At 37.8% G+C, this 14177-nt stretch overlaps 1 protein-coding gene across 2 annotated transcripts in view; it reads left to right on the forward strand.

Moving 5' to 3' along the window:
• LOC137278508 (arf-GAP with SH3 domain, ANK repeat and PH domain-containing protein 2-like) overlaps positions 1 to 14177 on the forward strand; it is a 102742-nt gene that overhangs the window by 34895 nt on the left and 53670 nt on the right. For both annotated transcript variants that reach the window (XM_067810873.1, XM_067810874.1), the window contains exon 4: positions 13166 to 13227. In XM_067810873.1, the coding sequence (XP_067666974.1) occupies positions 13166 to 13227 (62 nt within the window). The remainder of the gene's footprint in view (positions 1 to 13165; positions 13228 to 14177) is intronic.

Below are 14177 nucleotides of genomic sequence, written 5' to 3' on the forward strand. Positions count from 1 at the left end.
CTCAAAAGTGAGAGGTGTGTTTCGTTTCCGGAGCAGAACTCAAAGGCCGTTCAATATTTTTCTGCAAAACTTGGTAGATATATCAGTCAAAAGCTGAAGTGGTGCCTTTTGGTATATACAGGTTTTTGTGATTTATTATTTTCTCGGTTTCCATGGAAACATTTTGGTGTTAGTCTCAAAATGGAGGGATGGGCTTTGTTTCCAGAGCAGAACTAAAAAAATGTTCAATATTTTCCTGCAAAACTTGGTAGATATGTGTGGCAGACCACAAAGTGGTGCCTTTTGCTATGTACAGGTTTTTGTGGTTATCATTTTCCTGGTTTCAATGGAAATGTTTCTGACTTACTCTTAAAATGGAGGGATGGGCTTTGTTTCCGGAGCAGAACTCAAAAACTATTCAATATCTTACAGCGAAACTTGACAGATATTTGAGGCAGACTACAAAGTGGTGCCTTTTGCTATTTACAATGTTTTTGCATTTTTATTTTATCCTGGTTTCCATGGAAACAGTTTTGACTTAGTCTCAAAATGGAGGGATAGGCTTCATTTCTTGAGAAAACCATTTCATATCTTGCAACAGATCTTGGCAGATATATGAGACAGATCTTGAAGTGGTGCCTTTTGCTGTTTACAGATATATGGCATTTATGTTTTTCATGACTTCCATGGAAATGATTCAAACTTTATCTAAGAAAACTCCAAGTTTATTTGCAGTTTGAAACCGTAAGTGGAAATTATCTAGTAGTCCATGGACAAGTAAGATGCCATTATTTTATTGCCCGAAATGAAAACTGACTTGTCCCGGGCGTCAGGATATGGGATTTTCGAAGCCCCGTTCAGGATAATAAGCTGACTTTGTATTATCTGTAAAAGGTCATGTTTCATCTTGGTTTGGGAAGAATTGGAGAATACTAGGCTAATGTTGTTGAATAACATGCATATCTCATCAATGACCTGATTAAATTTTATAGTTTATAGATAGATATTTTTTATCAAATCAGCCAAATGTTTTTTTTGTTATGTGTAGTTCTGCTGATTGTTTTCAAAAACCTGTTGTGCGCCTGAGGCTGTAGCTCAAACATCAGCAAGATAAGGTTCCAATTCAGTTTTATGTCTTAGATAAATATATTATTTCTACAATAAAATATATCTCTGTGTTGCTTGATGCCACTGTATGATCTTTACCATTGGTAACAAATCCTGCAATGAATCTAAATTTGATTACACAGATAACTGTGACATTTCAAGGAGTATCTTAATCATTGGCTGTACAGATAATAAATATTAGTTTGCTCAATTTCTAGCTCACATCAGTTGAATTATTGAAGAACTTGACTAGCCCACGGCTAGTTAAATGTTAAATGGCTAAATGGGTAATGGTTCTTTCAGATGCTCAGAGAGGGAAAAAATACACAGATGAATTAAAAGCTGTTGTGGTTTCTGGATTACAATAGGTTAACATTATCTCATCTTGTCACTAGACAGGATTAGGTGGTCAGGCTTTGCGAACATCACTCAGGTCGTCATGACCTAGTGTGTGAAGTTTGTCAGGCTTCATGATACAGCTTCATGATCATATGATGTGAATTATAGTCAATTTTTAGGGATTTGCCTGCATATGTTCGAGGGGCCATTGGTGTTAAATTTAGGAACTATGTTTGAGACTGTGTGAACAGGTTGCACATCACACTTTGCTCGCTCACTTACTCGCACACTCACTCACTCACTCACTCACTTTGATCATTCACAATGATCACAGACAATGACACAAGTGTTCGACCCCTTTACGAATTAAGGCAGGGGATTCATGGAAAGAATTGTGGAGTTTATTGTGATAGTTTGCAGTGTTGTGTCTACGTTTCCAAACAAAGTGCCCTTGGAAATGTATTTTGTTTTGCAGTTTGTCCCATGATAAAATAATAATTTTATATCATTGCAAAATTACTCATTTTAATTTTACATGCTCTGCAAAAATGTAATACAATGCAGTGTACAATGAGGGTACTTGAATAACATGAGTAGTGCACTTTTTATTCCAGTTAAGGATTGTTTACCGACATTTACTGCACATTTCATGGAAAATATTTGCTGCTGAGTACGTTGGGTACTTTCTGGTGTCAGGCATTTAATACTTGTAGCATTTGAATCTTGACAAGGACCTCCTCATCCAACTTCAACACACTGATGTGTGTGGGCTTGTTAACAATTTTAGACAATTATGTACCAAATTATCTAACATATTATGCATTTATATAATAATTAGTGTTTCACTCCTTTCATGAATATGCTGGAAATATTACCTTTTTGTTTGTTTGAACTGCTTGTAAATATGTCCACAAAGCAGGGTTCCATCAGTGTCAGGTGTCACCAACTGAATGTCAGATGTCACTGACTGCATGGGTGGCCCAGACGTCTGTTGCATTGCAGTGAGGTGTGCTGTTCCTGAGATGATATGACTTTTGCTCCTGGATGTGAATTCTTGTTCATCCTGATGATGTGTGTTGGTTTCCCAGCACAATACTGCAGTTTGTGTTTCTTCCCAGTGTGGGAAACCAGCATCATCAGTGCTCATCACCTCTCTCTTCTCTCTCTTTAGCTCTTCTTCCCCTTCCACTCCATGGCATTGTTCTGATGATCTGGTGTAGTTCAATAGTAATACATTTTGATATCGACTAATGCTTAGTCTCTGAATATATTTAATTTTGATAGTAACAAACAAACCCATTCAAGTTAAAAAGAGCCCTTGAGAGACCAGAGATTCAGAGCCTGAACCTGGGGAAGTCTAGACTTTCTTCCTTTAGGGTTTTAGCATTGCAAAGAGGGCTTGGCAGTTGGGAAAATAATTTGGTTCAGGGACAGTGAGACAGATTAATTTTGATATTGTAGATGTGTCCTGACTCTTATCCTGATCTAAATGCTACAGGCATTCATGACCATGCAGCCATGAAACTAGTTCCTTCACTGATAAGCAGACTGTATGTTATCTTGCTATTAACTTCAGCAATAGTCACAAATCAATTTTATTCACAGTATTCAACTGAACGATATCCATGGCAGTTTAACTGATTTCCACAATGGAGTCTGGTGGTGGAGAACCGAGACATCTCTCATGACAGTTCACAATGGTCTTGTGAACTTCAGGTTGTAAATCTCGAAGTGTATGTGTAGGAATATTTAATATGGAGCTTGAGTCAGGGTCTATCTCAATAAATCTGGTTGTTTAATTGTGTCTTTTGAACAAATGTAAATCCAAAAATGAACTAGAGGAGGAAATCAATTGAATGATGAGTAGGCACCAGGTATGTTGCTGAATTTTGTTTTACACATACTGGAACTGTCATGTGTACAGTGACCCATCTTTACAGAAGAAGAAAGATATTTTATTACTGCGTCACATGCTAATAATCGGTACATGATGGCACGATGAAAATATCACAGTAAAACATTTGATATGGATAAAAGTGTATATTGCACATGCATCACACATCCAAATTCTTGCCACATACATACGTATATTCATACAGGCTTGACGTGTCTTTAAACTTGTGTCTGAACCTTCCTCATGTCTTTTTTTCCTCCTCCATTGTTATTTAAGACAAAAACATTCCTGAAGGTACATTACACTTTATTTTAGAAAGATGGATCAATAATGCATGGGAGTAAATGCTACAGTACATTAGTTTCAGCTAATTGCTGAGGTCTAGACGAAACAGCGAAACGAAAAGAAATCATGAATTTATATAGAAAGAAGAAATTCTCTGTCATCTGTTTGCCGTGTGATCCAAAGATGAGGAATGTGAAAGGGCCTTGATAGTGTTATTGCCCTGTATAAGTCTTGTACACAAGACTTCGTCAACAATTTTGATATGGAATACATAAGACTTATCTTAATGATACTAATGAAAGAAATACTTTCAATGTTACATTTTACAGCATTAAGTTACCTTGGCCCACAGTGACTTACTTTGTGAATAGAACAGTTATAACATACATTCCAAAACCTATTAATAAATGGAGACCTATTTCTCTATTTATATCCTTATTAGGACTTTCAGTCAGCTTGCCTCAAACATTGTCTGTCCAGTTATCTTTTAAGATATTTTAAACTCATCATTGGCTGTCATAAGTTAGTAGACACTCAGACTTGACTACAGTACATGATGTATGTATAGCAAACCTGCTTATAATGAACTGGGACCTGTGACAAGCAAGTTTTTGGTTGTGAACACTAGCTGCATATTTTGGTGGAAATGTGTATAACAATGATTATAGCATTCCGTAATTTGTAATCCCTTTGAATTCATAATGACCCCCGTTTACTGCAGTTGTTAATGATGTGTAATTACTAATTGGTGAGAATGAAAGTTCAGTGGGCCAGATCCTGATCCTGAATGTTGGAAGTAGCGAACATTGAGCATCGCTGCAGATGACTGCCATATTGGTGTATGTACGCCATTGTACGGATAAAAAATATGCATGATATGGTTGGAAATAATTTAGAAATTGTAGCAGATATACGCACGTAGGCAATGATGTTTGGTCCTGTAATCATTTACAGATGCTCTTTTCTGAAAATATATTGTTTTATTGTTTATTGACCTGTTTACACAAGAGTAGCAATGTTGTGGTGCATGTGTAAAATGAAACACAAGATAACTGATATGACACTAAATTCAATTCACTCCTCTAAATGTACGTTTCTAGTACTCCTGTTTTGAAAAAAATAACGAGAACATACTCCTGACATTGACAAATTATCTGGAGCCCTGACTGAGGACCCTAGGCCAGTTCCCAAAATTTTGTACACTGTTATTGATGTATGTTGCCCAGTCACAACTGGTGCTACAAATGGCGACCCACCTGATGGCACCACTGATGACCCAACTGGCACCACAGTCAATGATACAAGGAGCTGACATATTATTTATTCTTCTAGGAAGCATCTGGCCAATTACAGTGCATGGGGAGAGAGCAAAGCACATACCCAAACACACACAGACACAGATAAACACACACACACATTTGTCGGATAATTTGATAAGATGGTTACATCTTTGTTGTTGTTTTTTTCCTCATCTGGCGGTGTGAATGATTACAAAAGTCTCAACCATGAGTTTACCTGCCATGAATATAATTATTACAGGCATTAGTGATATGGCTTGAATATTGTTGACTGCAGTATGAAAACCTAGTCATTGGCATCCTTTCCATGTCAGAATGGTTCCCAGCAACATCTCCTTGTTGTCAGAGGTGACCTGTCTGTCATACAGGCCCTGAAACAAATAAATCCAAGAAACCCCAAGAATTTGATTGCTTGTACTGAAGCTCATGAAGTCAATCACTGGATTGTCTGGTACAGGGTATGTTATTTACAGACACCTGCCATACTGGAGTATTGCTGAGTGATATATTCAACTAACATTTTAACCTGTCTACAGCTGGCAACAGGTTTTGGTGACCTTAGTTTAGATATGAGTCATCTCATAGTTGTGAACTCACATATATTTCCTTCAGCTGCAAGCAGATTTTTTTTAGCCCTGTTGTTTGAACAATAGTTAGTTTTAAAGTTTCAGTGAAAAGTTAGGAAAAATCATTTGATGGGAAACTACAAACATCACATGTAGGAAATCTGATAGATGTTATTTGTGTATAACTTGTTATATCTAGAAAATTTGGCCTGTGACCATAAATGTATGATACAACAGAAACTTTGAGATGGCCCCTTTTTGAGTCAGCTAGAAAGTGCATATACATGTAGACCATCACATCTGATAGCAGCAGTGTGTTTTAAATTAAATGTCACATTACTCATTCTACTTGCCGAGGAAATTAAAGGATTCTGAGCCAATGTTTGGCACAACCTTTTGCGTAAAGTCAACAGGTCTGGGGGCAAATTAAAAAAGTTGCACTAAGCAGTGATTTTGCTGTGGGGCTTTATAAACATACTTCTAAAGTTTCAGCTACCTCTCTCTGATAAGACAACTTCCTGAAAGTGTTGCATTGTGGGAAAAGATTTTATATGATAGAGGGGTTTATGACATAGTTTTATTTCATGTTGTACTTAGAAAAGTGTTTTGAACCTTTGATATGCTAAGGAAAATTACTTCATGAATTGATTCAGCTGATCTAGATTTGAAGATATTCTTGTATATGTTGTATGACCAGGTGACCTGCTCCAGAGTCATGCCAACAGTTACTGGCAACAACTACAAACCACATTGGTAGTTTCACTCTTGTGCTGATGCATTATGCGCTGTCAGCTGTTACTTGAGAGATGGTGGTGGACTAGCCTAGTTGTTGGGTGTCTGCTGGTCCACCTGAAGATCCATGTTAGTTCCCTGTTTGGGTTACACTGACACTAGTCCATTTCGTATTCTTCCATATTGATAATAGCTATGTAAAACCTCACTCACACGCTTGCTCACTCACTATTATTTGACTCTAAAACCTGAATATCAACTATTTCCTGGTAATCAGTGTCTGTATGCAAACTCACTCACTCTAAAACATGAATATCAAGTCTTTCCGGCTAATCAATGTGTTTCCAAACTCACTCAATCACTCTAAAACATGAATATCAACTCTTTCCTGGTAATCAATGTCTGTCTCCAAGGACAACTGCCAATCATCTAAGATTCCCTTCATGTCTCTCATACTGAAAACAACGCCTAATGAATCTTTTCTGTATATGATCCCTCCAGGCATCCTTAACCCAGATTCATAGGAAATATGTTAATACTGATGTACCATTGGTCAATACATTTTCATCCACACACAGATGTTATCACACTTGGGGAAGGAAATAAACCTAGAAATGCAGTGTGATATGTGTCTAGTCTTACAATAACAAGTATAAACTAATTATGGTTAACTGTAGTATTAATATTTCATTAACTGATGACCCCAAAACAAAATGGGAAGATATAAGTTCATGTCGTTATTGCACATCATTCTAAACATGTATGAGAATATTATATGGAAAGAAAAGTTACATTGCTCAAATGCTGCTCTGGTGTTTCGAATAATATATTTGTAATATGAGATGATCAATTATAAGTTACAAACATCCATTGTTCAGCATTCATGAAAATACTTAGAGCCATAAACACAATATTTGTTAATTGTAAGATTTCATCTGAAAAATGGTTGTACAGTAAGCACATTACATGTTAAACAAAGTGTCATTTTGTTATTTTGCAGAAACATTAAGACATATTTCAGCATCCATGAAGACATTGAAAGCCAATGCTTCTTTTATGTACATTTTCATCTGAAAAACATTGTAGTCTAACCACAATGTAAACAAAGTGTCATACTGTTATTTTGCAGAAACCATGCTGAATCACAGTGCCCTTAGGGTTCACAAAATGAGAGCTGTGTTTGTCTCTCTGTTGAAAATAATGAAATAGATATTGTTATGAATCTGAAGGCACACTGATACGAGTGGACAATACTAAGATTGTACAAGCAGCATGGATTGATCTGTGAAGGAATTCCTGGTATGAAGCTCCACCACTGTGTGTGTGTCCAGCCCCAGGCAGCAGAGTGAGAGCCTGTCACTGAAGCAGTCAATACCTTTCTCCTGTGGCCTATTTCATGCATGATTTATAGAGATATGTCAGCAGTGGATCGGACCTTAATGAGAGATCCACTGATTGTCTGCTGTAGTCGGAGGTATTTCCAGGCAGAGAATGAAACTGTGGCACTTTGTAATATTTACCAAACCTTGTAGCGTGTAATTACATTTTGTTTGTGGTCAGTGCTGTAATTGCTATAATTTGGACCCAGTCTCTGGGGAGAAAGCATCATTTTTCTGTATGAAGACAGAACTGTAAACTTGCTAATTGTGTTAAATGGCAAGTGGTAGATGAAATTAAAATTGCCCCAATATTATTTGATGAAAACAATTTTCACTGTCCATACCCTTGATCATTCTCTTCCCATAGAGGTTACTGATGTCATATCTTCCTACGTGTCTTCTGTTCGAATACATCCTCTAGTGCTTTTACCATGTTTTGATGCCATTGACAAGAAGACATGTTCTTAGACCCTCCATAAGTGACTGAGCTGAGGCGACTAACGGGATCGGGTGGTCAGACTCGCCGACTTGGTTGACATATGTCATTGGTTCCCAATTGTGCAGATCGATGCTCTTGTTGATCACTGGATTGTCTGGTCCAGACTCGATTACTTACAGACCGCCGCCATATAGCTGGAATATTGCTGAAGGCAGCGTAAAACTAAACTCACTCACTCACTAGACCCTCCATAACCTGTTTTGGATGTTAATATCTCCATTATATTACATATTTTGTTCATGTACCAGAATGACCCTCCATCCTCTAGTGCTTTTTCCACATTTTTGATGCCATTTGACGAGAAGACATGGCAGTCCATGTTCTTAGACCCTCCACAACCTGTTTTTGATGTTAATATCTCCATTATATTACATATCTTGTTCATGGACCAGTGATCAACATATTGATCTTACTGAACACCTCAGTGTTAATTTTGGACTGTATGAATCATGGGTATGGGATCATACACTTCAGCCAACCTGTATGAATCAAACATTATAAGTCTTTCATCATGCTGCATTTCTTAGCTATTGTCTTAGTAAAATCACCGAATGGTAATTCCCCATCTTAATATTCATAGGGACTACATTTTGATGTTTTGTCAAAATTTATTTATTGGAATATGAGGCAAAACTTTTCATAGCCATCTCTATATTTTGCAGCGATTAGCATTCGCTAAACATCATTAATTTCTGAGCATCATGCTTGATTCAATGTTTTTCAAGATAAAGAAATACTACCACAAAGTACCAAATGAGTTGCTGTTGGCAGTGGGGTACATTAAACTCACATTAAACTCTTCTCCATATTTCACCTATGACTGTACTCTGGGTCAGTATGTAGCCTTGTCCCAGCTGTGATATTGCTGGAATGGTGCAGGGGTGGTGGGGTAACCTAGTGGTAAAGCGTTTGCTTGTCAAGGCAAAGATCCTGGTTCAACTCCCCACCTGGGTACAATGTGGGAAGCCCATTTCAGGTGTTCCCTCCATGAGTTTGTTGGAATATTGCTAAAAGCAGCATAGAACTAAACTAGCACAATTAACCATTCAGTAAATGATTAGTACATTTCTAATAAAAGAATCCTTCAAAAGATATTGCTTTGATGAGATCAAGGTATATCAAATATGTAGGAGATGCATATACAGTAAACTGTGTGTAGTTCCATACTTTGAAGAATATTCTGCAGTCATTGCTTACAAAGACATCATTTTTAGATATCATGCCCAATGACATTGATCAGCGTGGTTTTATAGCATTTGATATCAAATAATACCTGCAAAGTTCCTGATGCAATATTAACTTACCAATGAATAATGTATACACTTGTGTTAGGATTGATATCACAGGACAATCTGGGGAAATTTACAATTGAAAGAAATTATGAAAAACATAACATATATTAATCTGAAGTTATTTGTAAACAATTTTGACAGATTGCTAAGCAATTTGATAAATTCTCCTCCTCAAAATTTTTTATGTCATACAGAAATATTTTTTTTTTCAATTGAGTTCATATTTTTGCCCTATGAAAAAAGGCCTGTGAATGCTTACCAATTTTAAAAAGTATGAATGAATTTCCCTGTGTATCACTCGGATGTGGTTCGGCTACTGTTACAGGCTCAGTGAGCTACCTTTTATTGGTGTGGGTAATTAAGCCAGTGCACTTTCACCCTGATTAATTAGCGAAGCTGGTTTATGACAAGGAAGTGAAAGAAAGCTCCGAGGACAAGGTCACATATGGTTGTGCAGCAGAATTTGTATTCATTGGAAATGGCCAATGTAAAATGATATCCAGATTTTCCTTGCTGCAATATATTTTTGTGCTTTTGTTGAAAATATTGGTGCAGCATTGTTTGGGTTCACTGTTCTACTCTCTTTTTCTGTTGCTGGGAGGTTTTTGCAGATTGGTGTTGAGTTAGTGGATATTTATGGAAAAGATCACAGCTAACAAAATCCAGGTTTTAATCCTCCAGGAATTTTGTACATGTAGATTGTATAAAGTGTATGGTACAATGGCAGGGTATCAGTGCAGGTGATTGTGTTGACCCCAGTGCAGCAGACATTCTTGGTTATGTTGAAATAGTAGGTATTCAGCGCTCACTGCCATGCAGCCCATACATTTTGTATCAACACAAAGTGTCAATAGATATCCTTCATCTCAAGACATTAATATTTAGAAGGAAGTAAGTTTAAATGTATGCATACTCTGTTTCCACAATGAGGGCTGTCTGCTGTATTTGTTTGTGAAGGTAGCATGGGATATTTGTTTTCCTGGGGTATAGAATCTGTAGTTTCTCACTCCTTGATATTATCAGCCCTCTGGGAAGCTACCATATACTTTATAACAAACAAATTGTTTTAATTTGACAATATTAAATTAAACAGGCCTACAACAACCCATGCTTGCCATAAAAAGCGACTATGTCTTGTCGTAAGAGGTGTCCAACAGGATTGTCCTCGCTGTCTTGGTTGATACTAATGTCATTGTTTCCCAGTTGTGCAGAACCATGCTCATGCTGTTGATCACTGGATTGTCTGGTCCAGACTGGATTATTCATAGACCGACTCCATGTAGTTGGAATATTGTTGAGGGTGTAAAACTAAACTCGCTCACTCATTATAGACTAGGGCCTATATTTTTTAAGCTCTCAGCGCTAAGATAGTCGTAAGTGCCATACGTTAACACTAACTTATGACTATCTTAGCACTAAGAGAGCTGCGAAAATCTAGGCCCAGTGTCATTTGTAGCCTTCTAAGACGGTCAGTAAGTAATCTATCATATTTTGATGTATCATTCTCAGTGGAATAGTGGTGTCAGGTTGTAGACATGATAATCATCAGCTTCCTCACCCAGACTTTCCAGACTGACCATGTATGAAGGGTTTGGTCTGGTTAGGAATGGTGGTGTTTACTTCACTGGCCAGTAAGAATAAACATCATCTTGGTTTATTGGTGGTCAGAGTACCTTTTTCCACTCACATGTTGTACATAGATCAGGCCAAGGCACATTAAATATTTGGCATTCTATGCTTTCTGAGGCAGGCTCATGTTTTCATATGTTTTCATGGTGTGGGTCACCTTTCACGAAAAAACCTCTACTAAGCTTAACCTTAAGTCCCATTCTTTAACATAGCACTAAGGTTACCTTAGCGACTTACTTACCTTTGTGTTATGTGCTTTGTGGAAAGAGGTTCTGATCAGCCCAACTACATATTGAAGTCAGAATCTTTCAGTGGCAGTAAAAAGTGTTACACAAAGAAGAAATGTGAATGTCAACATCGTTGTTGATGGTTGATGCTGTGTCATCTCCATGTTGATGTTCAATGGCATGGTAGGGGTAGCCTTGTGCTTAAAGCATTCACTCGTCATGCCGAAGACCCAGGTTTAATTCCCCACATGGGTACCATGTATGATGCCCATTTCTGGTGTCCTGTGCTGTGATATTGCTGGAATATTGCTGAAAGTGGTGCATAACTATTTCACTCACTCATAGATTCAACTTGCCTTTCCCTTCACAGACTGCCTTATGTAATCAGTAACATACACAGACTAAACAATATTGCTGAATCAGTGATATCGTTCAGTGAAAATTGCAACTGAAACCTTGCCCGTTTTATTGTCAGCTAATCAAGAACTGCCTTCAGATGAAGAAATGTGCTTGACATATTTTCCTTCACTCTTTAGACAGTGAAATGTGCTAAATGTACAGTCTATTCGTGCTTCATATGAAACAAATCCTTCAACCGTGCATGCTAGCAACAATACTAGTTTGTGTGAAAAATGTATAGGAACATGCCTCATACTGATTTACTCTTGTTTTTCCTTGATTTTGATTCAGCAACACAAGATGCTATTAGTGCATTGTTGTACACTGTATTTGCAATTGGGCAGTGGGGTAGCCTAGTGGTTAAAGCATTCACTTATCACGCCGAAAGCCCGGGTTCGATTCCCCACATGGGTACAAAGTGTTTTATGGTGTTCCTCCACAATATTGCTGGAACGTTGCTAAAAAACGGCGTAAAACTAAACTCACTCACTCACTGTATTTGCAACACTTTATCAATAAGAATGATTTCTCTTCAAGTGGTCAGCAAAGCTTTGAAGGAGTTTCTCACCTGCATGTCTATAAGTTAGAATAACTAAAGCAATGTCGGAAATAGAAAAAAGACTGGTTTGGGGCTGTTCCTCTGTATCCATCAAATTATGTCGAAATATCTCACTTTGGCCTATCTGGACATTCAGTGGGATGTGTAAGAGGATATCCCAAAAAGCATGTCTACTCATAAAATTGGACAAAACTTAGAAAAAATTTGAATAGCTGTTGAAAAACTATAGACTATAGATGGCAAATAGGTCGCTCAACCAAGTATGGTGATGGATTGCCAACTTACCTGGCATGAAATGCATGCTACTGGCACAAGGGGTCCTCTCACAAACATTTTTTGCCTTTTAATGTGTGCTCAACAGGAGTGGATAATGGTGTATATATATGTTGGGACATGACGTGTACTTCCCTGCTATAATAACCCTATGGAATTATCATATCTCAGCTGATATCTCTATCCCTGAGCCTGACCGCAACCATTGTCTGCTTCACCTGTCTTGGCTCAGTTTTTGAGATGTGCCCCTCCTTCCAGTTGTAACATCCTTCATAGTTTCAGTTATTATTTTTTACGCCAGCTATCTTTTATAATGAAGCCATGTCTAATTTCAAAATGGACATTTAAAAAGTGCCCTTAGTAATGTAATGTGATCGCACTCTAATTTTCATAGAGTCATGGTCTGTTCCAAGTCGCTTAGGCCCTTGCTCATTTCTCTCTACCACTGGAAATGTAGTCAGGCTGAACTTAGTTAAGCAGGTAATTCACACTTTCTTATATCAACAAAATAAACTGTTGAGATGAATGTGAAAAATCATATTTTTCCTATTTCCAACAGAACTTTAACAGCACGGCTATCAACTCTGAGTTATAGATAATATACCTTGTGACAAATGTTACGTCGTCCCCAACTACTGGCTATTGATGGAACGAAGTCTTGCGAAGTGTTAGCCCTGTTTCTCATTCCTATGTGTTTATGTCCCACAGGTGCGGCCTTCATGAAGTTTTCTCATGTCACCAAAGAACTGGCATCCATGATGAAAAATTTGGTGAGTTTGTAAATGTGTGATTAAACAGTATATGATAGGAAACAAACAGTATGAAATATTATCATATATTGAGAAGATTCTGCAATCAACTCTCTGAAGTGGCACTAAACAAACTTAAGCCAGGTAATGTCTTTCTGGCCAAGATAATGCTTTAAAGACTAAGGCAATGTTTAGGTGACCCAGATAATGCTTTAATGTCCAAGGTCATGTCGAGGTGGCCAAAGTAATGTCTAGGTGACCCAGATAATGTCTTAATGACCAAGGTAATGTCTAGGTGACCCAGATAGTGCCTTACTGACCAAGGAAATTTCGAGGTGACCAAGGTAATGTATAGGTGCCCCAGATAATGCCTTAATGTCCAAGGTCATGTCGAGGTGGCCAAGGTAATGTCTAGGTGACCCAGATAATGTCTTAATGATTAAGGCAATGTCGAGGTGACCCAGATAATGTCTTAATGACCAAGGCAATGTCTAGGTGACCCAGATAGTGCCTTAATGACCAAGGAAATTTCGAGGTGACCAAGGCAATGTCTAGGTGACCCAGATAATGTCTTAATGACCAAGGTAATGTCTAGGTGACCCAGATAGTGCCTTACTGACCAAGGAAATTTCGAGGTGACCAAGGTAATGTATAGGTGCCCCAGATAGTGCCTTAATGACCAAGGAAATTTCGAGGTGACCAAAGTAATGTATAGGTGACCCAGATAATGACTAAGGTAATGTCTTGGTGACCCAGATAATACCTTAAAGACAAAGGTAATGTCTAGGTGACCCAGATAATGCCTTAATGGCCAAGGTAATGTCTAGGTGACCCAGATAATGCCTTAAAGACAAAGGTAATGTCTAGGTGACCAAGGTAATATCTAGGTGACCCAGGTAATGCCTTAAAGACAAAGGTAATGTCTAGGTGACCCAGATAATGCCTTAATGACCAAGGTAATGTCTAGGTGA

This window comes from Haliotis asinina, chromosome 3 (assembly GCF_037392515.1).
Source record: "Haliotis asinina isolate JCU_RB_2024 chromosome 3, JCU_Hal_asi_v2, whole genome shotgun sequence".
Lineage (NCBI taxonomy): Eukaryota > Metazoa > Mollusca > Gastropoda > Lepetellida > Haliotidae > Haliotis > Haliotis asinina.